At 49.0% G+C, this 25,708-nt stretch overlaps 2 protein-coding genes, 1 long non-coding RNA gene and 7 other non-coding genes across 15 annotated transcripts; 8 read left to right on the top strand and 2 right to left on the bottom strand.

Annotated features, from left to right (window-relative positions):
- Positions 1–4,838: 4,838 nt before the first annotated feature.
- ZBTB37 (zinc finger and BTB domain containing 37) lies at positions 4,839–14,842 on the bottom strand. Of its 3 annotated transcripts, XM_027694525.1 has the most exons (6): positions 14,776–14,842; positions 12,210–12,322; positions 11,118–11,383; positions 9,360–10,312; positions 7,913–8,012; positions 4,839–5,765 (listed from the first exon to the last, which is right to left on the bottom strand). In XM_027694525.1, exons 4-6 carry the CDS (start codon positions 10,280–10,282, stop codon positions 5,277–5,279), a joined length of 1,512 nt encoding a protein of 503 aa, XP_027550326.1. In that variant the 5' UTR covers positions 10,283–10,312; positions 11,118–11,383; positions 12,210–12,322; positions 14,776–14,842; the 3' UTR covers positions 4,839–5,276. The 3 variants fall into 3 exon arrangements, with proteins under 3 accessions (XP_027550326.1, XP_027550325.1, XP_027550324.1); XM_027694524.1 differs by lacking the exon at positions 11,118–11,383; XM_027694523.1 differs by lacking the exons at positions 11,118–11,383; positions 12,210–12,322; positions 14,776–14,842 and adding an exon at positions 10,957–11,088.
- Positions 14,843–14,944: 102 nt separating this feature from the next.
- On the top strand, positions 14,945–21,109 carry LOC113973082. 4 transcript variants are annotated; one of them, XR_003536126.1, is made up of 12 exons: positions 14,967–15,026; positions 16,126–16,166; positions 16,662–16,701; positions 16,977–17,022; positions 17,401–17,432; positions 17,819–17,911; positions 18,487–18,512; positions 18,924–18,972; positions 19,668–19,717; positions 20,547–20,577; positions 20,770–20,812; positions 20,983–21,109. It is a non-coding gene; the product is annotated as an uncharacterized LOC113973082 (long non-coding RNA). The 4 variants fall into 4 exon arrangements; XR_003536125.1 differs by having other exon boundaries at positions 19,668–19,738; XR_003536124.1 differs by lacking the exon at positions 19,668–19,717 and having other exon boundaries at positions 14,945–15,026; positions 16,120–16,166.
- LOC113973139 lies at positions 15,714–15,795 on the top strand. The gene has a single exon (XR_003536150.1). It is a non-coding gene; the product is annotated as a small nucleolar RNA SNORD74 (small nucleolar RNA).
- On the top strand, positions 16,519–16,586 carry LOC113973136. The gene has a single exon (XR_003536147.1). It is a non-coding gene; the product is annotated as a small nucleolar RNA SNORD75 (small nucleolar RNA).
- On the top strand, positions 16,825–16,906 carry LOC113973132. The gene has a single exon (XR_003536144.1). It is a non-coding gene; the product is annotated as a small nucleolar RNA SNORD24 (small nucleolar RNA).
- HEBP2 (heme binding protein 2) lies at positions 17,160–25,647 on the bottom strand. Its single transcript, XM_027694765.1, has 5 exons — positions 25,463–25,647; positions 23,367–23,451; positions 23,127–23,262; positions 22,859–23,024; positions 17,160–22,232 (listed from the first exon to the last, which is right to left on the bottom strand). Exons 2-5 carry the CDS (start codon positions 23,439–23,441, stop codon positions 22,058–22,060), a joined length of 552 nt encoding a protein of 183 aa, XP_027550566.1. The 5' UTR covers positions 23,442–23,451; positions 25,463–25,647; the 3' UTR covers positions 17,160–22,057.
- Positions 17,241–17,321, top strand: LOC113973133. Its single transcript, XR_003536145.1, has one exon. It is a non-coding gene; the product is annotated as a small nucleolar RNA snR60/Z15/Z230/Z193/J17 (small nucleolar RNA).
- LOC113973140 lies at positions 17,488–17,574 on the top strand. The gene has a single exon (XR_003536151.1). It is a non-coding gene; the product is annotated as a small nucleolar RNA snR60/Z15/Z230/Z193/J17 (small nucleolar RNA).
- LOC113973137 lies at positions 19,523–19,598 on the top strand. Its single transcript, XR_003536148.1, has one exon. It is a non-coding gene; the product is annotated as a small nucleolar RNA SNORD79 (small nucleolar RNA).
- LOC113973138 lies at positions 20,625–20,699 on the top strand. The gene has a single exon (XR_003536149.1). It is a non-coding gene; the product is annotated as a small nucleolar RNA SNORD47 (small nucleolar RNA).
- Positions 25,648–25,708: the final 61 nt, after the last annotated feature.

The following is a 25,708-nucleotide window of genomic DNA, read 5'->3' as shown; positions in this document are numbered from 1 at the left end:
CTGGTAGACTTTAGTTTCAAGCAGCAGCCAGTAGTGTTTGCATAGATCTAGCTTTTATTTGGTTACAAATATATATATATAAACGTACATACATGTGTATGTATGTATTTTATATTAAAATATCCCTTGAATGACAATGACTAAATTAAGGATGCTGAGCTCCTCTTTAGGCCCTTCCACTGCAGATGTCAGAGCTCTGTGCATGGCTCTCATCTCATGGCAGGAGATCATCAGCAGATCCCAGACTTTCCAACTGCAGTCTTGGCCACGGGCTCAGCTCCCAGGGAAAACTGAGAGCCCAAAAAGTCTCCTGAATTACAGCTCCTTGACTTACTACTGAATGGTTTGGGCTGGAAGGGACCTTTAGAGGTCATCTAGTCCAACCCCCCTGCCATGAGCAGGGACTCCTCCCATCCCCAAAATATTTCCAGCAGAGCAACAACAGCATTTGGTGTCACTAATCTGCAGAAACACCTGGATGCTGGCACAGCTAATTTGGCAGGCACGTCACGGATCAAAGACGAGAGTTTGATAAAGTGTAAATCGTTTTAAGTGCTATTTTTGTTGGTCCTCAACATGACCCTGTGTACCTCCCAAGCCACCTTCCACCCCAACCTTTGCAGTTGTCTTCCTATTTATACCTTGGGTTCTGCAGGAGAGATGAAGTCAGAAGCAAATAAAAGCTGCAACTCTGCTCTTGCCAAGGCCTCCTTAGGGCTGAATCACCCAAAGGCACAGAAGGACCCAGCTCCAAGACCAGGCCTGGAATCACTGGCTGAGAGGAGCATGTTAAGTGACATGGAAACAGCCACCGAGCAGGACAAGCAGGGAGAGCTGTCCTGTCCATTTATTTCACCCCTGATCCCACAGAGGGCTGAACTCCTGGCTCTCTGCCCTCCCTGCTGAGCCAGCCCCACAATGCCTTTCAGCCAGGCCACAGCTTGTTCCCAGTGCCATTCCAGCTCTGGATAGCTGTCAAATGGGAACAGCAGCTTTCTGTTCCTCCTGCCCTTCTTCAGGCACGCAAACTTCTGAAAGTTGAATTATACAGGTCACAGCTTGAGAACATTGTGGAGAAGGTGTCGGTAAGTCCAAGGACTGACCTGATGGTGGGCAGTGCTGGGACAACAGGCCAGGGACTGCCCATCTGCACTGGCTGCTCTGGCTCTCACCGGGCTGACAGCTCTGCATCTTACTAAGTGGCTCTAAGCATGTTCTCAGCCTCCTGCTACAAATTCACATTCCATAAAGCCTCTCATTCATCCCTCTCTAGCTGCTGGAAATACAAAGCGCAATTTGTTTCCACGCGCTCCCATCGCAAGAGAGCAAAAAGACTTTCTCCTTTCTCCCTTTCCCAGCTTCCCATCAGTCACATCCTCCTGAGAGGAAGAGGTTTAGCTTTTTCCCAAAGCAGCAGCACAGTATAACACAATTCTGGTTATTTTCACAGCTATTCACAGGGAACCTGGCAGCAGCAGGAACAGCCACGGCAACCGTCACGTCACTCGGCTGTGACTTGGCACCAGGGCTTGCTGCAGGCTTAAGGAGATAACCACAACTCTTCACATTTGGGAGGTGAGTTCCTTGGCAGCAAAGAACTAAGAAGTGTGTTTCCTCTCCGAGAAAACAAACTGCAAAACCAGAGTGTGTTCTCCCTGTTGCCTGAGGCAAGCAAACGAACAGGTTAGTAAGCCCTAACTCTGAAGCGGACAGAAATGTTATGTACAGAGGTATTAAAACATGACAGAGTTCTCTTCACATCCTCCTTAAATCACAGTTGAAATCACAGTTTTGGCAGGAAAAGCTGCAGCTAGACGTGGGAATGCAAAGCTGTGCCTCAACCCATCACAGAAGCATTCGCACTTGAAAAGTTGGCATCTGCTTCTCCACAGCTTCGGTGCAACTGTGAAGAGCCAGTGGAGAGGCAACGGAACACGGCAGCATTCTGCTGGGAAAGCACCTCTTGAGTAGCTACACCACTGCCAGGAAATTCACATGAGGTTTTTCCATACCATACACGACCTCTAACCCCTTTTTCCTCAAACCTCTTGCCCTTTTCTGCACCGAGAGGGTCAAGCACTGAAAGAAATGTTCAACAACGATTCCTTCGGAACTGGTTCCGCCGCCCAGTGTGGACGGGCCTGAACTGCTTTCAGCAATGTTCAAGACGTATTAGAGACACCATGACTCCCACACATACATACACATCCATTAAATGTACAGAAATAATATTAAAATGATTCCCACTACCATACCTTATACTGACTCTAGCTACAAGCTATAAACTTCACCTCAGCGAGGCCCGGGCAAGAATTGGCTCTTTTGCATGCAATCAGAAATGATCGTTTATACAGTGGCAACCTCTGCACCAAAAAAAAAAACAACCAAAAAACAAACAACAAACAAAAAACCAAACCAAACCAAAACCAAAAGCAAACATAAAGGAGGAAAAAAAAAAAATAAAAACCTTTCACAAGCTTTGTTTTTCAGCCTAGTAGGATATGAAGGACCAATCTCATGGTTTTCACCAGGCCAATTAAGTAGTGAATCAGCAAACAGGGCACACCGTTGGCACCCTGGGCTGTCCGGATGCTCCTCCGTTCACAGTATCGATACAGTAAAACACAAACCTGCTCAAGAAACTCACAGCTATGCCATGGGAACAAAGGCAGTCACCATTTTATGTCAGCCTTTCTTCACTACGGTTGCCATCTGTCTCAGAAAAATGTTGCTTGTGTAGCAGTTACTGCACCTTCACCCTTCTCTTCACAGCAAGCTTAGCAGGGAAACTTTCCCACTATATTTATATATAATATATGTATATAAATAATTTTATGTTTTTATAGTTTGGTAGTATTCTTTTAAAATTTCTATTTTAAAACACTTAAAAAATCTTTTAAGCAACTAAAAGTAACTTTTGATGCTCTCTAGTGTGAACAGGATAGGATTTCAAAGTCTTTAACTCTTTTTTTTTCATTTTTGGTAACTTCAAAAGCTATGACTAAAGCAGCACATCTCCACTCCTTCCCGCACCTCGATTGCAACGAAACCTACCTTAGCCACCCTCTGACCTCATCTTCTGCCACTGCAACCTCACTGTCTGGGTACCATCCTGCTTGACCTTCGCCAGGAAACCCGACGGGGCCGGTCCCTCGGGTGGCCAAATCACTCCCCGTGTGACGATGCACTTGACAGGAGAGGAGGAAGGGACAGAAGGAAAACGGAGGTGAAATATCAGCTTTCCTGTTTGAAATGGTCAATGAAATGGTGCTTTGCAGGTGCCTGGCTCAGGACACCTGCAAAGGTTCCTCTCTTAGGAGCACTTCCCTGTTACACGTGATCCTGGCACCAAGCCCTGCCCACACACAAAAACACGTTAGAGCCACGTCTCTTTTTGAGAGAGAGATGGGAGGAACAGTGAGACCCCTCACTTATAAAAATGATCTGTAAAGTGAGGCAAGAATACATCACCTTTCCCCAAATTCTTCCCTCTAAAGGGGCATGAAAATGATCCTGAGTCCCAATTTGACAGTGGGGAAAGCAAAGGCTGGAGATGTTTCCATGTGCCCAAAATTGTGCAGTCTGACTGCAGGTCAAGCTTTGATGTCACATGGTCAGTCTCCTGCCCACCAAGCCCCTGTTCCAACCACTCACCTGGCTTCCTAGCTGAAGCAAGATGAAGTGTATTTCTTTTCCAATGTCTCTTTGTTCCTCCCATCGCCTTAAGGATCAGAACTTCACCCTTCCTTTATCTTACATCCTCAAGAGAACTCCTTCACCAGACCCGATCCGCACAACCTGTCGTTCATTTCCCCCCTCTGTCATGAACAACTTGGCATCAGAACCAGAGAAAACTCTTAAAATATTGCATATTTTTTTAAAAAGACTTCTTCAAAAGATGTCAGAATATTTGCACTTATCTACCTGTCCCATGCTGTTCCGGTTATGAACCACGTAAGCCCGTGCAAACACCTACAATACACACGCAGGCACATCTCTCCAGGTTTGCTAAACTTGCTCTAAACATCAGAGCTGCTCAGAATACAAAAATCTTGAAGTCCATGCAAGGGGACAGAGTTGTGATTGCTCTAGGAACCATTCACTCTTAAGTCTCCTGAACTTTTACAAGGAAATAAGGTAGAGTTTTCTTTTCTTTTTGCATTTCATTGATTAAAAAAGTTATCAAAGTAGTTTGTAGAAACAGGTTTAAAAGCAACCACCCACGATTGCTTGGCTGGGACGACAGCATTGCAGTATTTCTGTATCACATATTGCTGTTATAAAAGATAAGTGCGTGTCGAGGGGGGAGCAGGGGTGAAGGAGGACTTTGGTAGCCAGCCTCTAACTCTGGAATTCAGCCACTCCAGAAAATCTGTGCCTAACCCTCGGCAACCCCTGGAGCACGGCAGCGCTCCGGCCGGGACATCGGAGAGCTCTGAGCTCTCCGGTCACACCAGCAGACAACCTCCTCTGGAAGAGCCCTCCAGCCCTTCTCCCAAGGCATCAGCGTCTCACACCAACTTCACAGCTGCTAAATCCCACTCTCAGTAGCCCAAGTGCTTCCTTCACACCTTGCTGACCTCTGGAATCCCGCCTTGGAGCCGTGCCTGCTTTAACAAGGGGCGCTGAGGCCGCGCGCCTGGAACGGGCAAGGCCAAAAGCCCTAAAGTAACAGCTTAAACAAAAATGTAAAGAAACACACCAAAAATAAGACAGGGATAAATACACTCGGGCAAGGCAGGCTCCACCAGGACAGTCTTTTTGTTTCCTACCTGGGCAAGGGAGAAAGGCAACGGGCCCTTGCCCCTGCTCTCCCCTCGAGCGGGACCAGCGGATATGGCTCTGCGGGGCCGCGGGGCTGCCACCGGCACCGCCGGCGGGGCCTGGCTGCTGGGCCACAGGGCTGTCCAGAAATACAAATGACTGCTTGTCCCAGGTCACTACGGAACAGTAAAAAAATTTAAAATCCTGTCGATCCCTGAATAAGAAGTTGATTGACACAGTTGTTCTGTTTTTCTCCAAGAGGAGGAGGAATGAGGGAGAAAAACGTTTAACACTCTACGTGTGTGTGTGGGTGTGTGAGAGAGAGAGAGAGAGAGAGAGAGAGAGAAAGAGAGAGAGAAGAGATTTTTCTATTTTGGCAACATCTTGGGAGCTTCTTTCTGTCCAGTGGTGGCATTGCACTAATTACAGTACCAGCCTGCCAGGTTGGTGCTGACTCTGGAGAGCCAAGAAAGGGAAGACGGTCCTTTCTCCCCGGACTCCGCAGTCGTGTTTCAATCCGGCCCAGTGGTGGACACAGATCCCTGTGCCGTCTCCCCCACAGCCACAGCCTCCTCCTGCGGAGGGGACTCCTCCTCCGCCTGCCCCCGGGACGTGACCGTGGTCTCGGGGGAGATGCTGTGGGGCCCCTCCAGGGGCAAACAGCCGGGGTGGTTCTTGCGAAAGTGCTGGTTGAGGATGGCCTGGAAAGGGAAGCTTTTGCCACAGACGTGGCAGTGGAAGGGCTTGTTGCCCGTGTGCTTGCGGATGTGATATTCCAGCTGATCCTTGCGGGTGTACTTCTTCCCACACATGCGGCACACAAAGGGGGTGATGCCCATGTGGAGCCGCATGTGCCGGTCCAGGCTGCCCTTCTGGTTGAAGGATTTGGCGCAGTAAATACACGTGAGCCGCGGGTTGTACCGGAACCAGCGCTCGGAAACCTCCTGCTCCCGCAGATACTCCACGTAACCACTCACTCCAAGCATGGCTGATTCCTCCCCCTGCCAAGGAAACAGCAGAGATTTAAATAACAAGCAGCCTAAAACAAACTGCAGAGAAGAAGATCAGGCCCCAGTCCAGCCAGTAAAGCGCGTGCCAAACCTCAAAATCAGCAGCACTAATGTCTGCAACCTCAAGCACATATTTAAGTGCTTAACTGGGGCCTTGGGGCTGAAGACAAACGAGCAATCAATTAGAAACCACTGCTGCAGAGGCCCCCTCTGCCAAGTCATTCCCTGGATCTGGGGAACAAAAGATAGTCCTTGTCACGTGCATGCTTGGCCACCGATGGAGTTGTGGGCCACGTGTGTCAATACTTGTTACTTCTTTAAAAATCTGGGCCAGTTTTATTAAAATACTGTATGCCACCTTCTGTTTTACTTACTGAAGGTTAAAAACAGGAAGCCAATTGATGAGCTTGCTTTTTAAAACAAAGGTGGAACGAACCACAAATGGTACTTTGAACCCTTGAGGTGTCACTTCGCACCTCACTGAGGTATCTATTCAGGTGTCACTCAGGGCTCATTTTATGACGAGTCACTTTTGCCTGCCTGGCTGTCCCACCCAGCCCAGCCCCCAACCCAGCTCACACAGCAAGGACTCCCTGGCTCCTCTGTGTTCTCCAAAGCCACACAGACAAACAGCCAAGGGCAACCCTGAACCACCACAGACAATTCTGGCCATCGTCTTCCAATGGAGCACAAAGGGACCGACTCCGGAATGCTCCGTGCTGGGGGATTGCTCTCCCAACGCTGCTTCCCAGCACTGCCAAGCACAGAGAACGTGTAACAGCAGGAGGGCCCTTCCTCTGGCGGCCAGGGCTGTGTGAGCAGCACTGCACCTCTGCCAGGTGCTGCTGAATCCGGCCATGCAGGCACAGGGAAGCTGCTCAGGACTCAAGGACATGCACAAAGCTCTGGTATTTCCTTTCCAATCTGCCACTGCCACTGGGCAGGGATCACAGGCGGGCTCTTTTAGTATGGCTATGGCAATGCCAGGAGAGTGGAGGGGGATGAGACCTCCCCATGTGCGTAAAGCCTCAGGTTTTATATTTGAGGCCATCTCACAATGCAGAAATAGAGCAGCTTTTCTGTAGGAAGAGCTAGAATTGCTTTGTATGTCACATTGCCCCTGGAGGGTGAGCTTGACCTGAAATTTTCTCAATGTCTTCTAAGGACACAAGACAAAGCTTTGGAGAAACAGGAACAAAAAGGTATCTGTTGTTTTATGGAAGTGTATTACACAGGCAGCAGACAGCAACCATGATTTTTTTCCCCGTTGCTTCTCTTGGTCTTACTGAAGAGCAAAGCAGCCTGGTAACTCCTCAACCTGCCTCCAGCCAAGTCATTGCTTACACACTGACACATTCCCTATTTGTCAGGCTCACAGAGTCCTTGTGCACTGTGTTGGCTGACACATTTTCACTACAGTGTCACTGTGACTCTCACTGTATGCAACAAAACTAGACCAAAATCATTAGGCACAGGTATTACCACTGTCCCACCTTGCTGCACTCCCCACTGCCCTCCCGTTTCTGCATTTCTCTCCCTCCCACCCCAAAACTGTGCCCAAGAAAGCAGAAAATTCAGAGCTCCTTTATACGTTGCAAATTCTGCTCTGCAACACGGTGCCTTGGGAATTAGACAGAAACCTCTGCACAAATCCACAGCCCTTTGACTCTCCACCCCAAAGGTCTATGGGTGTAGTGCCTGGAGGGCTTTTTGGAAAGGTTCAGCTGCTGTCACCCCTCAGTCTTCCACAGAAGCCAAGCCACACCTCCTCCCTCAGCTCAGGCATTTGCTGCCAGTGTTTCAGGGCAGATCCAGCTCTGCAGGCAAATGGGATTTCTCCTCAGGAGTTGGTGGCCTGCCCAGAATGAAGGTGGATATTTATGCCCTCAGACAACAAGAGAAACTCCTCATGTTTTCCAGGTATCTGGCCAAAATCCCAAGCGACCACAATCAGCTTTAAATCGTACACAGCCAGCACACGTTCTTAGTGTGAGCAACTAAACCCCTTGCATTAGCAAAAGGTCCTTGTTTCACACGTGGTACTGCTTGCAAATATAAAATATGACACACTTCACCACAACACAGCCCCCTTCACCTCCGAGCCAACATTTAACTTGCAAACTTCTTGATCTGCCTACCTGGGAACTGGGCTGCTTGGGCTCATCCATCCGCCCGGGAGACTCGCTTTTTGATCTGTACCGCTCAGTCACAGCAACCATGCTGCCAGAAGGGCTAAATCTGTGGGGTGGGGGAAGAGTGTAAATGGAGTTTTTAATGGGCATCAGGTCACTGTGGTGTTTAGAACAACAGGTGAGCAGTGGAGGCACCTGTACAGCATCTCTTCAATCTCACCAGCTAACACACAGGAGGCGGAACAGCGCAAGTATAAAGGACAAACCAAGTCATACTGGCATGTGGGTTCAGTCTTAACATCTGAAAAATAAAACTGAGTCATTTGGCCTCCAGTTCAGTGACAGAGAGCTTTGGGGTTGCTATCAGGAGTAAACCAACACGGGCCTGGTGACTCCAGAACTGCACAGCAGGAGCAGAAACCATTTCTCTGAGGGCACTCTCATCCACCACCCACACCCTCCTGCCCCTCCCCAGAGTGAAACACAAGGGTGTGATGGACTCCAGGTGGGAAACAGTGGATACTGAGTGCAGTACAAGAAGAGATGCTTGAGACTAACTGATCCCTGGAAAAGAGCTAAGGAAGTAGAAAGCATTGCTCTCCCAAGGCCCAGCTCAAGATTGTTCCCACTGATTGATTTATTAAGCAACAAGTGGTAGAATATTCACTGCTTCCAGGTAGCTGGAACCAGAGGAATTGAGGTGGAAGAGGGGCAGATGTGAAGGGACACCCTGCAAATATAACCCGCTCCAATCCAACAGACCTGCCCTTTATCAGATCCTCTCTCTGGGCTGTGCTTAGGGCAACAAAATAAATACTCAAGCCGAGGGGAAGCAGATGGATGGAGAATCCAAACACAGCAGATTTCACCACTCATTTTCACATAAAGGCCTTCTGCTCTCTCATATAAATCAAACCAACAGTGGAGGCCGCTGGGCTCCCCACTTCAGCTGCTCCAGAAGATGTAAACCCAGGGCCCACTGCTGCCCTGAAGCACCAGGGACAAAATTTGCTCTTGACTTACAGCTGGTGCTCGGCTTGTTTCTCAGCCAGAACCATCCTCAGATTTTCAGGCCAGAAGGCATCAGTGCAATGACACTTCCGGTAACACATATTGCATCTGACCTTGATAATCCCCATGCTGAGCCTGGTATCTACTGAGGCTGCACAGAACACCTTCTTTAAACAAAAATCCCACCTCACCTGAAACACTGAGGTACAAATCCCAACCTATGCACAGAACTGGCCTGTAGCTGGAGATCCTGGTCTCATCACGACCCAGACAAAATACTATAACCCAAACCAGACACACTTCTTTACACCAGGAAAAAAAACTCCTTCAGCACTTAAGATGGCTACAGGAAACAGAAGGAGGAAACATTCCAGAGAGACCAACCCAGCCAAGTGAAAATATTGCACAGCCAAGGTCAGCAACTGAGTCAAAGGGAACCCACCTGTCGATCTCAGTGCTGGTTGGCCTGACCACTTTGGCCCCAGAGGAGCCCAGGGCATAGGCGTCCTGGCCCAGCGCTCCATGGCCCGTGGTGTCGATCACCATGGCCGTGACCTCCTCGGCGCTGCTCCCGTCCTCTCCCGAGGGCTGGTGCTCTGTCCCCAGCCACTCCTCCAGGTTCTCGGTTTTGATGCGCACTCCGCCCAGCACCCGCACGTCGTCGTCGCTCCGGGCCCCGCGCTCTCCCATCCCCGTCTCCACGTACCACTGTCCCGCCCTGTTAATCCGCAGGATGGGCTCCCTGCCTTCCACGTCCGAGCTCTGCTCGATGATCTGGGGGCTGGTGGACTCCTCGGGCGGGCTGAGCTCCCGGATGTCCAGCACTGTGCTCACCTGGCCCAGGCGGCTCCCCTTCGGGGTGTTGTGGCGCGGGCTCAGGGAACGGTTCAGGGGCGGTGTCACCCGGTGAGACTCGGGCGGTCTCTCCTGATGCTTCGTCCTGGTCTGGCTCAACTCCGCCTCCACCTCTGCCACGTTGATTTTGAAGTGAATCCCCTCTAGGATCTGCGTGCACTTGTCTATGATGTGCTGCATCTGCAGGAAGCTGGCGGCCGTCAGGTAGCTGATGATGTCGGCCAGCTGCAGGCAGATCCTGCCCGTGTAGCAGAAGGAGAGGAGCTGCTCGAAGACAGAAGGGTTCTTGATGACGGAGATGGACACGGTGCTCATCTCGTTGAGGGACATGTGGTCGCGGAAGTAGGGCGAGCTGGCCGCCAGCACCACCTTGTGCGCGCGGAACGCCTGGCCCTGCACGTTGACCACGATGTCGCACAGCCGGCCCTGCATGCGCAGCTGGTTCAGGTGGCTCAGGACAGAGTTACTGAAGTCAGGAATCTCCAGCTGAATGTTCCCGCTCTTCTCCATGGCTGTCCCGGTTGCAGGTGCACGACTGTGCTGCAAAAGGGGGAAGAGAAACCCGTCGTTAGCAGAGCCAGCCTGTCATTTGCATTTAGAACCTTTTTTACCTGCTTCCACGTGGGATTTTTAGAGACCTCTCTCCCCACTGAATTGCCCCACACCTGGCAGGGCTCTGTGCTCTCTACATGCTGTGCACCACCCTGCACCAGAGTTCTGCTAAACCAGCCCCTGACAGACCCCCAGTCCCTACGGCTTCGGCGCCCGAAACACTTCGCTCTGTCAGCCTCAAAGCACATCTGCATTGTAAAAAGAACATAAAAAATGGTTCAGGTACTAAAAATAGGCAGCTGATTGCATAATGGATTAAAATACTCAGCACTTGTACCTTCTAAGCACTTTGAAAAGGGAAAGTAATATTGTTACGCCTCCTTCGTACAACAGGAATCAGGAAGGAGACACCGGGACCTAAATCCTCCTGAGAGTTCTGAAAAGCTGGCCAGCATACATCTGACCTCGAGACATCTTAAGGGCGTTGTTAATCCCAAGATATCCATCATATGTGACACTTCTGACACATGCCAGAAAATATATAACGGGAGGGTGAAAGAAAAAGGTGTGGCCCGGGAGAGCCAAAGGGCCTCACTCAGGACCACTGTTTGTAGGGTCACAAGGCTACTGACTTTGGTCATCACCAATTTCCTATCCTGGCCATATCCCAAGTCCGTAAGTCCCGGGCTCTTTCCCAAAGCACAGTAACAATGGGACTGTTCCACTCGGGCTGCAATCCCCAGCGGTGCCGTTCCGCCCGGGCGGTGATCGGTGATCCAGGGCAATGGTTCACCGAGGCTCCGAAGGATAACGGCTTATCCTTTGTTCCCCACCTTGGCTGGGATGTTCCTGGTTGTTCCCACCTGTACCACCCAGCAGCTCCTGGCAGGATCAGGGAGCACCTCCCAGCCCAGCTGGTGCAGTCAGGGGACACTTCACCGCTCAGCGGGTCCGTCAAGGCTTATCAGGAGCTTCTGAGATGCTTCCAGCAGGGCCAGGGGTGGGGGGATGCGCCACCACATCATCACATTGCATTTTGGCAAAGTTTGAAAAGGAGCCCTGACCATATATGGTAAAAATTTGGAATGATCCAAAATTAGATGTAAACTCACCCCCAAAAAAGAAGAAAGTAAATAAGCTTGTTAAAGCCCACTCACGGCGTGAGCAGCTTCCAAGCTGGATGGCACCTGAAGTGAGGATTGAGAAGAGCTGCAGGTATAAAAACCACTTCAGGCAGGCTGAGAATACTGAGGGTGATAGTGCCTACTCCAAGGAATCCCAGAACTAAGGCTTCTTCTCACTTTCTCCTGTCACAGAATCATGGAATGCTTTGGGTGGGAAGGGACCTCAATGACCATCTCATCCCACCCCCTGCCACGGGTGGGACACCTTTCACTGGCCCAGGTTGCTCCAAGCCCCATCCAACCTGGCCTTGGACACTTCCACAGCTTCTCTGGGCAACCTGTGCCAGAGCCCCACCAATTCTTCCCAATATCCCATCTAACCCTGCCCTCTGTCAGTGGGAAGCCATTCCCCCTTGTCCTGTCACTCAGGCCCTTGTAAATAGTCCCTCTCCATCTTTCCTGTAAGTTCCCTTCAGGCCCTGGAAGGCCACAATCAGGTCACCCCAGAGCCTTCTCTCTTCCAGGCTGAACAATCCCAACTCTCCCAGCCTTTCTTCCCAGCAGAGCTGCTCCAGCCCTCTGATCATCTCGGTGTCCCCCCTCTGGACTCACTCCAACAGGCTGATGTTCTTCCCTATCTTTAGGAGATAAAACCCCCCCAAACCCAAGGAGCTACAGTGCACAATTCCATGTGAACACAGCGCTGGGAGCAGCACCTCAAACACACAAAGCCAGGGGAAACAGGAACCCCAGTGTCTTACCTGGAGCACTGTGAGTTACATGCAGGGGGGGAGGAAGTGGGGGTGCTGCCTTCTTGTTCTCCTTTGTCCTTCTGATGTAGTGAGAAGGTTTGGAAGCTTGTTGCCCCCTTCCCCTTGAGAGGGTAAAAAAAGAAAGGAAAAATGAAGCACGGAGGAATTGTGTGCCATGGATGTCAGGCTTTGTCATTCCCGGTTTGCCACCTTCCCCAAACACCTGTTCCTAAAGCAATAAGCCCCAGAGCATTCCCTTAAGGCAGGGAAGCAAAGGCAAGGGTGTCACAGACAGATAACATACAAATGCCAAAAATTATGTTTCGCCATTGTTTCTGCCTGTCAAAAACTTCCCACCAAAACTTCTGTGTCAGTTTTCCACCAGAAGCTCTCACCAGAATTTCCCACTGGAGTTTTCCTGCCAAAAGATCCTGTTATTGTTCATGGTTATCATATCTCTCCGAACATCTGAATGGGGCTACGTGCTAGGAGGCCACGCAGAGCCTCCTCTGAACACTATAAAAGTTGAAGAGAAATTTGGGAAAAGTAGGGAAAGAGGAGTGGGAAAGACAACTGGCTATAGCAGCTGAGGGTCTCTCCCCTGCCTCGCCCTCACCTTTCCTCCTGCCACCGTTTGCTGCCTGCCCATCACACCCCCTGCTGCTAAAGAGATAACACCCAAAAGCGGCAGAGACAGAGAAAAAAAGGCAGAAAACTGCTTTTCTCTCTCTCCCCCCCCCCCACTACAGACCAGTTTAACGGAAAAGGCACTTTTGGTAGTAATCTTTTCTCTGCTTCTAAAAGTAATCTTGGTATTTTCCAACCTTTTCTTATTTTTTCCCTCTTTCTCTTTGCATCTCTTAGCAATTAATAAAAACAGTTTGGGTATCAACAGATAACTCGTATGAGTTTTAATTTTGCTCAAGGGAATATTCGAACCTAAAAGTTCTTTCTGCAATATTTAAGCAGATCGTAACAAAGGGTGAAACAATCCACAAGCACCCGGGGAGACGAGGCAGTGGCAGAGGCTGAGCTCGGGAGGTACAGGAAGGGAAGGGTAAAAACAGCAATCAGACCTCAAGTGGCCGGGTATGGCCCTGCTCTGAGGGCAGCTGCTCCCAGAGGAGCCCAAAAAACTGTCTGTGAGCTCCTGCTCCAAAAGCAGGGAAAATCCATCCACCCTTTATGGCAGGAGGAAAAGACCCCTGGAGCTTTGCCCACCTCAGAATGGGGGAACCTGCATTTCATGAGGCACTTTATGTTTTATACACTTTGGGGAACATCCTCAGAGGCTGGAGAGGGGGAATCTGTGGGCTTGGTTCAAACTCCCCTGTCAGGGGGATTTCTGTGCCCCCAGGTAGGGGGTCTCTCAGCAGCTTCTGCACCTCAGCAATAACATCCCAATTTCTGTCTTCCCTGGGAAGTCCATCACCTGCACACACCTTTCCCTCAGGGCTGAGCCTCAGCACAGGGCACACATTGGGACACTCAGCAGCTTTCAATGCAATCTGAAGTGTCACCAGCTCGGACTTGGCCTTTACTTATCTCAGCAAATGCCTTTCCCTGTGTGAGGCAGCTCCTGAGAGCAGGAATTCTCACTTCATCAGGGAAAAGGCAGGGGCAGATCCCCCCCAGCAGGTGGTGATCACTGTGAATGGTCCTTGTCAGACACTCGCCCTGGGGGCTGCACAGAGGGACTGAAAACTCAGCTTTTGGGCTCAGATCTACCACGACTGGGCAACTTCACAGAATATGCTGCCTTGGAAGGGACCCACAAGGACTATCGAGTCCAACTCCTGGCCCTGCACAGACACCCCAACAATCCCACCCTGTCCCTGAGAGCGTTGTCCAAACCCTCCCGGAGCTCTGGCAGCCTTGGGGCTGTGCCCACTGCCCTGGGGAGCCTGGTCAGTGCCAACCACCCTCTGGGGGAAGAACTTTTTCCCCAGATCCAACCTGACCCTGCCCTGACACAGTTCCAGCCATTCCCTCGGGTCCCGTCACTGCTCACTAGAAACAACTTAGAATCCCAGAACAGTTTGGGTTGGAAGGGACCTTAAAGACCACCTCACTCCACCCCCTGCCATGGGCAGGGACACCTTCCACTAGCCCAGGTTGCTCCAAGCCCCGTCCAACCTGGCCTTGGACACTTGCAGGGACGGGGCAGCCACAGCTTCTCTGGGCAACCTGTGCCAGGGCCTCCCCGCCTTCACAGGGAGGAACTCCTTCCCAATATCCAAACCCAACGCGACTCGGCTCCTCCCAGATCCCAGCGGGACTTCTCTCGACTCCCCGTCCGACCCGACCCCCGGCGGTGCCCCCCCCCGGCGCCGCAGGGCTCTCGGTGCCGCTGTCCCCGGCGCTGCCCCTCGGCCCGCCATGGCCGTGACAGCGGCACCCGGACCCCCGAGCGGGGGCACAGCCCGGCCCGCCCTGCGCTCCCCCCCGCCGTGCTAAGGGGCGGCGGCCGCGCCTCGGCCCCGCCCGTCTCCCCGAGCCCCCCGGGCCGTCCTGGGGCCGTCCCGGAGCTCTCCCCGGGGCCGTCCCCGCCCGCCCCTCCCCGGACCGGGCTCACCTGCCGGGGGTGGGAAGGGCCCGCAGCGCCGGCCCGGAACCGAAACGCGCCAGCGCGGGCCGCGCCCCGGAAGGAAACGCCGTGCGGACCGTGCGCCCGCGCACCGCCCCCGCCCGCGGGGTGCGCCCAGAGGGGGAGGGGCCGCGCCGCGTCACGTGACTGCCAACCCTATATAAAGGCCACGCAGGAAGTTCGCGGTCTTTGTGTTCCTGAGGGGCGGAGGGGTGGGAGAGTCTCGTGCGGCCCCCGCGGTGAGTGCGCGCTTGTTCTATCCCCGGGGTGGGCCGGCGGGGCCCTGCGGGGGCCCTCGGGGTGCGGTGGGGTCCCCGATAAGCGCTGGAGCGGGAGGATGGGGGTGGATTGCGCCGCCGGGCCTAGGCCGCTGGTATTGTGCCTCATGGCGACCCCGGCGCTGTGCGAGCGGGGTCCCGTGGGGGCCCACACGGGTTTGGGGGTATCAGCTTGGGGGTGCGGGGTAATACACGAGGCGCTGAGTTGTGGGGTCTTACCCAGGAGCCCTTTTCCCATGGGAAACGCGCCTGGCACATGGCAGTGTGTGATGGGCCCGCTGCAAATGTAAGCATTACGGGTCCCTGGGTTTTGTGGCTTGGTGCCTTCTTTCACTGTCCGCTGGGCTTTAGAGGTGGTTGCTTTGGCGGATAAATGTGCAAAATGCGATTGTAGCGTTGTGGGAGGGTTAAGGACTTCCTCCGCTACTGAAATGTGCACACGGTGCCCTAAAGGATTAAGGGTTGGCCTGGCGGCCCCAAGGCTGCCAGAGCTCCAGGAGCGTTTGGACAACGCTCTCAGAGACAGGGAGAGATTGTTGGGGTGTCAGTGCGGGACGGGTTGGACTGTGATCCTGGTGGGCCCCTTCCAACTCAGCATATCCTGCGATTGTGGACGTTTAAAGAGCAGTGGCTCACTCGGACTCCCTTATGCCCGCACATGATGAGAACTGCGTTGGTAGGGACATCTGACAGGGTGATTGATGAATGCCAACGGATCTGAGCTGGGCACGGGACACTTGTGGGCTGTCTGGGATGGCTGAGGCGCCACATGGGCCTTTCTGAGCAGCTAAAAGTCACGGGGCTGATCCGGTGATTGCACAGCAGAATTTAAGCTGTAGAGAGTAAGGTACTTCAGAGGTTCTGTTCTGCATAAAAATACAGACAGCAGTTACTTCTTGTGTCCTTATTTGATCAAAGAGCAGAAATTTAGATTGTGTCGGGGGGGACTTTAGGGCTCAGAGTGTTTTGTATTTTACTTTGCATCTCTCAAAGAGGTATCTGTAAAAATAACATTCTTTAAAGAAGAAAAGCTAATATGTTTTCTTGTTTTCAGTTTAAGATGCATCAGCTATACTATTCCTTCTTGTGGCTTCAAAATAGGTAAGTTTTGCTTCTAAAATAGAGTGTTTCAATGAAAAAATATGCAGATTCATGTACAGCAATTAGACTGGAGTACTCTTGTATCGGGGAGTTACAGGATCAGCAATGGTGATGGTGTCTCCTCAAGCACTCCTCATTTGCTTACTGAGAAAAGTCACCCCTTTCTTTGTCCTGGAAAGGATTTGGGAGGCTCCTGTTGTTTCTAAACCGCTGGTCCTCCTGTAAGCAGACCACAAGAGTACCCCAGATTTTTTCCTGCATTACTGCTGCTTCACTATTCACAGCAGTAAATAACTTGGAACACATTGCAGAAAAAGTGTAACTGAGGAGATTGCTGTTGACTGGAGTACAGAGCCTGTGATGGTTTCAGTGTAAAGAGTAGTGGACAGAAGTGATTTCTGAAAACTCTGTGCTGAGGCTTTTTTCTGTGCTCGATGTGGCTGCCAGAGGGGCTCCCAGTTCTACAAACTCCTGAAGCTGTTCTTTCTCTTCCAGATCTGCCACCAAATGCACAGCCTTGATGCCACTTCACAAGGTAATACATAATTAATGAAAACTCAGCATGAAATGGTGCTTAGGGTTTGTCTGGACAGTGTCTTTTGCTCTGATAACATACATCAGTGGTCAGACAATTCCCTGAGCCAGGTTTTCCCTCTGGTGCCACGATGATGACACTTATTTGCTACTCTTGACCAAGAGAGTGATGAGCACTTTTACCACCATTACAGTTTTCTGAGGCACAGTAACTTAGAGCTCCCCTCAATGCTTTGAGTGCTGAATATCCTATTCACAAGCTTTTTTTTCTTCCAGGATTTGACTCCTGCCCTCAGCAGACGTGCAGAAGGAACATCACCTGGTGAGAAATGTGTGCTTTATGGTGGGGTTTCTTCCATGGGGTTGTTAAAACACTGCAGCGGGAAGGATGGGATGTGCTTTAGAATTAGTTTCCACTAAGACCAGAAGCAATTTATACTTGCTAGTATTCAAATTTGCGAATATTTCTTTGTTTTATTGGGAAAACTTATTTGTAAAAGCTGTGACAAGAGGTGATTGCTTGGTAGGATGATTCCAAAGCAGATACAGTGATGATGGCATAGTTCAGCAGAGCACCCTGTGATGAACACTTCTGTCTTTCGCTCCTATCTGATGTGTCTGCCTTTTGTGATCTCATCAGGAGCTCTGGGCTTGGACACCAAGGCTGAAATAACCTCATTTTTTTTTTCATTTGTTGCAGGCACTGGGAGATAAAGCTCTAACCTGTGTAAGGTAAACATTGCATTGCCTGTGCCTGTCCAAACTCATTTGTGTCCCTGCTGTGTGAGGGGCTGCTGTGATGACAGCATAGTTCAGCAGATGAGCCGTGATGATCACACTGTCACTGTCTTTCGCTCCTGTCTGATGCAGCCTCCTGTCCTTAGGCTGTTCCAGACAAATCATGTGGAAAGCTGAGAGGGAAACACTTCATTTTGATCAGTAAATGTGTTCTGAAAATTGATCCCAGAAAATCAGTGAATGGGATAAACATAAAGTTTAGTGAGATGAATAGAAGGGTATAGAGTAGGCTGTGCTTGTAAATTAAACACAAGTACAGCGGAATAAGGTTAATCAGGTGTTAGTGCTCCAACTTCTGAAAGGATTTTGTTGCTTTACAGATTGCCCTGGACAGAGGAGACCTGTGCCTCTTGTGAGAGAAGCTATTTCATCTGTTACTGATGTTGGTGAAGACAAGGCCTTCCTAATTGCAGGTAATTAATAAACCATTTTTAGGGTTTATTAGACTTTAGTCTGCTGCATTTGAGCTTGGGTGTTTGCTTTTAGAGACGTCTGCAAATTCCTTGTGTTTTCTCTGGAAAGTGTGAAGCAAAGTGTGCTTTCAGCTTCCTGTGTTGTGCTATAAAAGCAGGAAGTAATTGTGGTGGTAAAGATTTTTGGAAAGTACCTGTTAAACCTGAATGGTGAATGCCACTGTACTCTGATTTTAGTGCCCAAAATGCTTATCCTGGCTTAGCATGGCTGGGGTATTAACACAAAGTTGATATCCCTGAACTCTACACTTCAGAAGTTTGCTCCTTCCTGCAATTTTGGTTGTCTCTGGAGCTGAGGGATAAACTTACCAGGGGTTTGGAGCTTGCTGGGAGTTGGCTTTTCCTCTGGGAGGGGATGGAGGTGAGGTGGCCTCTACTGTAGATGATGTTGAATCAGGTCTCTGATCCCTGTGAGGACAAAACTTGACCAAATGCTGATACAGTATTTTATTGGAACTATTCTTATGCTAAAACTTTCTGCTGGACCTTGTCTAATAGGAATTTTTTCTCTACAGGCTTCCAAAATGTTTCTCCTTGCAAGGTGGGTATTTGATTAACTCTGCAAGTATCAATATTCCAAAATATGCCCAGAAGTGAAGTATTTACCTTTTACCTGAGGGGAAGGGGCCAGTGGCTGGTGTTGTCTGCTGCTTGCCATCTCAGCCAAAACAGGAGGGTGGGGGAACTGCTGGGTAAGGCCCAGCCTTGGCAGGCTGGTGTGAGCTCCCAGTGAAGAGCTGAGCACAGAGAGTGGCCCTGATGGCACTGCTGGTGGATTTGCAGCCTTGGCCTAGAGCAGGGACTGACAGAGCTGCCTGTGTGATGAGATGTGACTGCCCTGACTCCAGTGCTGGAGGTCTGCCATTAGCTCTATCTGACTGCAGGCACCTGGCTGAGATTCCACCCTCCTCTGCTGCTTTCCGTGCTGTCCTGATAGTTTGCATTATTCCAGGTGCAGTGGAGCCAGGAATTGGGGCAGTTGGGAGTGCTGCCAGCAAAGGGTAAGTCGCCAGCACGTGGATGTGACTGCTCAGAACTGTGTGATACAGGGGATGGGGAAGTTTCTAGATCCTATAATTGCAGCTGCAGCACCAAGCAGAAGGTTTCTGGAGGATTTTATTACCTCTACCAGGTAAAAGCCCCACAGATTGGCAGCAGCTTGCAGGCTTCACTCACCCAAGGTGCTGCATATCTCATACTTTAAAGCTTTTAAGTGTTTTCTGTAACTGAGAAGAAGTAATAGGGACCATTTGGAATGTCCAACTGCTATGGACTACTTGAGTTCCTCGTTAATGAGTGTGTAGTAACCTGGTAGCACAGAGCTTGTGCTCACCAAAGCCAGTAGTTAATTACTGTTTTTAATTAGGTAGTGGGCTCTTGCAGGGAGGAGCATTAATCTTCAGGGTTTACTGTGGTGAATTATTTTTCTTAAATGCTAGATCAGGGCTTTTGCATGATGTGAATGAAGATGTGGTTGGGGATAAGGTCTGAAATGCTGAGATTGGATCCTCTGAGACAAAAGTGGCACAACATCAAGCTGCTCTAAGCATGTACTGTTTGTGATGAATTCTAAGCAATGGGAATCTCTCTGAAAGAGTCTGAGGACAACTCTTGTGCTGAAACAGTACCCAAATTCAAACTAACTCCTGAAGCACTGCCAAGGAGAGAGTGTTAGTAAAATTTCACTTCTTTACAGGGTGAATCTTGTGAGGAGTTTCTGTGAGAAACAAGGTGGATGTGCCTGAGGTAAGTGTAGAGTACATGGGGGTTTGTAATTCCTGGAATACTGTCTTTGTGCTGAATGCCTAGGTAGTGGTACCTAAAAGGTGTCCTGTAAGAGATCTGATTTGTCTTCCCTTTATTGTATTCTGATTCTCCTACTCCCATCTGCTGTGGGAATAAACATGTGCCTGAAGCAAGAATGCACTTCTGTGTAGTTCTGAATTTGCCATGAAAAGGAAGGGCTGTTTCTGAGCAGGTACCCAAGTGCAGTCAGTGGTAAACTTGGTGTGGAGTTCTGACTGAACAGAAGATGTGGCCTCAATGGCTCTAAAAATTGGGAGTTTATTGCAACGTTGCACTGTGGAATTAAAAGGAAAACAACCCTATATTCTCTGGTTGTCACTTCTCAGCAATTTTTGCTGATCTTTATGCTGGCTCTACTCAAATTTAGACTCAAGTTCTAGATATTTGCTGTATGATCTTGTTTCCCAACAGACTGGTTCTCATTTTTAAAGATAGGTTCTCGGGATGATTTCTATGAGACTTGTAATTTGGGTATCTAAACTCATTAGATACAGTTTTCCCATGGGGAGAGACAGCATCACAAAGCAAGTAGTAGCTTTGTACTTACCCTGTTTCTTCCAATGTTTGTAATTCTGTATTTCCAATTCAGTTAGGATTTGTAAGCTTTGTGTCTCCTATATTTGGGTGTTGCAAGTTGAACTTGTGAGTTGCCAGCTAAAAGGCAGCCTTCCCCCAGGTTAAATGAGTTTGGTGAATAGGAATTCATAGAGAAACAAACTTGCCTGTAGTGCTGCTGTCTGTTATTCTGAAAGTACCTCTCTCTTCTCAGGAAAGGACTGTGCTGTTTGCAGCCTCACTGGGTAAGTCCAACAGCTGAACTGTGTTATATATTATTGGGAATGTTTGTAACCACTGATGAGATTGATTCTGCCAGATGAATTAGTGTGATTTTACCCTTTCCGTTCCACTTTGTGCTGAGGTTACAGAGCTGCTGTGGAGCCTGTACCACTTGTGCTACTGCATGTGCTAATTGTGTTTTCTTCTGGCTTTAGGTGAGGAAGCAACTCTGCAATTACTGTATCAAGAACTGAGAAGGTGAGTGTAACTGCAGTAATTAAGACATTTCTTTGCTGGAACAAGTGATGATAACCTTAGCTTGAACTCTCTCACTGAACAGAGATGAAATTCTAAGGGCTGAGATGTTCCCAGCAAGTGTCTTGTGGTGGTTTGGTGTCTTAAAGTGGTTCTTATGTCTGTCTTACTAGGTGGAGGATTGCAGTATAACTGGCTACACTTGCATGAACAGCATTAAAAAGCCAAAGTGGTTTTTTTTACCCCACTGGTAATGTTTGCCTGACACTGGTTGGAGCCAATAAAAATCTGCAAACTCTGCCTGTTGTTGTGACCTCCTTTCTGACTGGAACAGCTTGGTGTGAAACAGCTTTAGGCTACTGTATAAAAGCTTCAAATGCTTGATTTAGAGCAGGGACTAAATTAGGTGAAATGCTGGCAAGTGTGTTAACTGGGGTGTCCAGTGCTGCTGGTGTGCAGGCTGCAGCTGGCCTGGCCAATACCAACATTTAGACAAAGGCAAACAATTGATGGGGTAATTAGTGTGTTGTAGGTAAGAGCTAAACTTATTACTACTTTATTTAATACTAAAATGCCCCCGGTAATCCTGGTATTATGTGTCCAGGTGTGCACAGAACAAGCACACTGCTTGGACTTGTTAACCCTTTTCCACTGGAATTGAGCAAGACAGGATTTGGCCTCCATGAGGGAAAAAAGTGAAGAGGTGGGGGATTTTATAGTACCAATTAAAAAACCAAGTTATTAATTATGAGGCAGGAAGGCCTGCTAAGGTGTTGCTGCTTCCCCAAACTCATTAATGATAGATTTCTATAAAAAATTGATTTTTAAATTCCTCTGTCTCAGGGTTGATGTCAGTATTGGAAAAGTCAGCTCTATGGAGAGCTGAATTCTCCATGACGCTTGAGCTGTTGCTGTAGCACTTCTAATGAGAAGTAAAACTAGACATCCAAACTTTAGGAAGGATTAGTTTCAGATTATTGGTGTTCCCTAGAACCTTTCAATTAAGAGTAAGCTTGTACTATCTCCCTCCTACTCTACCTGGTACAATCTACTTGAATTTAAATTACATTTTGTAGACAGAGCTTGAGATCATTTTAGCCACAATAGTATTTCATCCTAGAGAAGATGACTTAGACATTCTGTGTCCATGTGCAAATTAAATCTCTTCTGCACTAAAGCAAAAGCCATTAATAAGGTCTGTTTTCATCCAGAGCTGATTAGTAGCCTCTTAATATTCCCCCCACCATGTTACTTTTTAAAATACCACACTTCATTGTGCCTGTTAAAGAGCTTGAAGGGACTGTCGTAGCCTGCAGTATAGAAGAAGTCTTCATGGAATGGTTGGCCTCTGTTTCTTAAGGTTCTGGCCAAGACTTCAGCTTCCTCAGCATATTTCTCTGGGGAGGCAAAGCCACCAAAGGACCTGGTAGAAGTGAAAAAAGGGGATTTTTTTATTAAGAGTTCAAGCCCCTGGTTTTAATTTGCACAGAAGGAGATTTCAGGTTTGCAAAGCATACCGTGTTTAAACACTTGTGATGCAGTTACTAGATAAACTAAGGAGAACAAGCTGCTTAAGAGCATATGGCTATTTATGCTGGTTTTAAAAGCAGAACTTGAGCTAAACACCTAAGTTGATTTTGATTCTGAGAGTTGGTTGACGTGCGATCCAGGTGTTGCTTTGGGTGTATTTCCTGTAATAAAGAACTACCATGCAGTGTGGGAGTTTTAAGCTACACCTTAAGGGTGCTAGAAGAGTGGTTTGGATGTTTTGTAGCACAAACTAAGATTCTGGAGGCTGCACCTGCATCAAACCCACTGTAATGTAGTCAAGAGTAGGCTCAAAAAGTAACATTTTGAAACTTGGTCATTTCATTCGTAATAAGACACTTGAATGTGATATTTCCAAATGCTTGGGTTTGAGCAGTGAAAGCTCTGGACAGCAGGATATAGACTCAAGTAAAAATCCTCCAGGAAAGGGTAGCCCACAGCTCAGCGAGGGCACCCCATGAGCTGGGTTGATGTGCTACCAGCCATGCTGGTTGTGCTCACCGGACAAAGATCGCCGCTGCCTTCCGCTCCTCCACGAACACGTCGGAGTCCATGGGCTGGGGGGGGGAGTCCTGGTGTTCAAAGGGCACAAAAAACGAGATCTTGAAGTCTGTGCAGCCAGATTTCACCAGGCAGGTCACTGGCACAGTCATGTCAATCTTCATTTCTAGAGGAGAGGAAAGACAGTTGTCAAAGCTGCGTTCTCCAGCTCCTCTGTTTTGTACTACTGGTCTTCATCACCTTGCCCTTCAGACCCAGCAGGTCCTACCTCTCTCATTCTTTCCCTGAATGTAGTGGAAGAGCTTCCAGAAGCCCTGGCGCATGGCTTCCTTCTGGCTTTCCCCCCTGATGACCGTGCTCACCCACTTGGCCGTCTCATACTGACGCAGTTCATAGTCCTTGGCCTGCAAGGGAGCGAAAGTCACAGTAACCAGGAGATGGGTATTAAAGATGACCAAAATTAATAGCTGCTGTTTCCAAATCAGCGTGAAAGCGTTGTTGCACTTACCATTGTCTCTGTTGAGCTCCACCGAGGGGACTGCAGGTCCAGGGACAGGAATGTTTGCTTGAAGGATTTGATCATCTTGCCAGATCTGAAAGGCAGACACAGTTCATTGGCCTCTCTTGAATCAGTGTGGTATTAATGGGCAGTAAAAGCACTAGGGCTTTCTGCCTAATGGTTCAGTTGTCCCTGAAATGGTAAGAGGCCTGAATTCCTGCTTATCCTCCCCACTGATTCAACAAAAAAGAGCTGAAATCATTTCAGTCCTCAGGACAGAACCAAGACCAAGAAACTGCCTCTCGGCGGCTGTGGGAGTGTTCATCTTGCAGGTTACCCTGCCTTCACTTCTCTGTGACAAAAAGGCATTTCTTGGCAGCAAAACATAAGGGGGAAATTCTGCAAGTGGGAGGTTTGTGGAAATCTATAAGTAAAAAGGACTTGAGGATTTCAGTCTGTTTGCTCCAGGATGAAGAACACTGGTGTTGGTGGGTGCTCTGGTACTGACTTATTGGGCCTCTCATAATGACTTTGCCTAAACTTCAAAGTTAACTTGGCCTTAACTTTATTTAGTCTCTCATAATAGCTGATACCTTTCCTAAAAGCCTTTGGCCTCAGGGCCCTGTGGCTAAATGAGATTTTCTGCATTTAGGAATGAATACTTTCTTTCCTTCACACAGGAGGAAAAAGCTGAAAATTTGAAGACACTGTCCCAAAACAAAGCAAGTGAAAATACTCAAAATCACCATTGAAATAATCACATCTGATTAAAAGCCTTGAGATTTTAGGAGCCTTCATTTATGACTTTTGTCATTACCAGGCAGATTGTAGCATGTAACCTACATCCTGACAGTCTCAGCTTTCCTGTTATATCACTGTCCTTTGCACATGTTGCAAAGATAGCATGTAATTCAGCAATTATCTCACTTCCTAGGTCATAGGACATTGTTTTCCCAGATTATAGCTCAGTTACATGTTTTGTTGGGTAACAGAGCATCTTTTCTAAAGTCAACAACTGTGCTACTTAACTACTTCTGTTTCCATCTTCCTGTGACATGTGGAGCACTGTTGAATACCGTTAATCCCCCTTCCATACCCTCCTTTGGAGGAATTCTTTTGGGGAGCTGAGGTTGAAAAGCTTATTAAAAAACCCCAAAGCAACAAAACACACGACCCAAAACCAAACCAAACAAACCTTAGAATCTTTAAAATTAAGTTGTGTAGTGCTGTTGAGCTTCTCCCAGCAGCTCCTTCACTTGTCCCCACAGAGCAAGGGGAGGTCCCACAGCAGGACACTGATGCCAGCAGTTAAAGGCAGGTGCTGTCCCCTCCCTGTCCCAGCCTGAAGGTACCTCATCCTCAGCAGCCCTGACCACAGCAATGGTCACCAGGGGCTGCTGGGCAGTTGTACTCCAGTAGACTTTTTGTCAGTGGTGTTTACAAAGCATAACAAAGCAGGAATCCACTTCATTAGAAGCAAATGCCAGCAACTACGCTGAAACTTCCTACAGTAATTTCTTTGTTGCCATTTCTAGGGCAAAGATGCTGCTGCTTTGCTCTCACTTTGCTTTCTCTTCGCTACAACATGATAGGAAACACATTGATCCTCTTCATGTGTTCCCTGGGGGTGGGAGGAAGCAGAGGAGTAAATGTTTCTTGGTTTTAACACTGGTAGTAGCTACTGGACGAACTGGCTTCTGTCTACTTGCCAATTCCAACCCCTTCCCAACACACCTTTCCTGAACTGCTGGGTAGATCTCAGCTCTGGCTTTGATAACTTTTGGGCTAGTACTGTCAATGCATGTTAGAAATACTTTTTAATTAAATAAAACAATGCTTTGGGGTGGGAGAGACAAACTGAGAAGACTGCTCCAGATGTTTACAGTTGAGTTCATTTTAGATCTACAGGAAAGCTGAGCTTTGAAGTGTCCATCTGTTCATACAAATATGACTGGGGGGTGTTCAGGTTTTCCTGCAACTGTTAGCACGTGGGCCAGGGGGACAGTCAGTAGGTTACACCACTGCCACAAGTAAGCACAGCCAGAACATGCCATTCCACAAGCCACTAATGCTGTTGAGGAAGAGGGGAAAGCAAACATACTTACGTTTTCAGCTGTCTTATCCTTCTGGCTGTTGCAGTCTGTGCTGCTGAGGCTGCACATCCTCATAAGATGCTGCATGTCAGTGTTTATTTGAGTTTGGGCAAGCTCCTCCCATGCCTCAGCCCTACTGGAGGGGGCTGCTGTTACGAAAACCAGAAGGCTGGAGCCTTGTGCTGCCCTGGGTCTCATTGGAGAGCCCCCACGCAGATGCCAGAAGCCCCACCTCCTGCCCACGGGGCAACACTGGGG

Source organism: Neopelma chrysocephalum, unplaced genomic scaffold (genome assembly GCF_003984885.1).
Source record: "Neopelma chrysocephalum unplaced genomic scaffold, ASM398488v2 Primary Assembly neopelma1_98, whole genome shotgun sequence".
NCBI classification, from domain to species: domain Eukaryota; kingdom Metazoa; phylum Chordata; class Aves; order Passeriformes; family Pipridae; genus Neopelma; species Neopelma chrysocephalum.
Note: the sequence above shows the minus strand (reverse complement) of the source record. Positions and strands in the feature narration are given on the sequence as shown.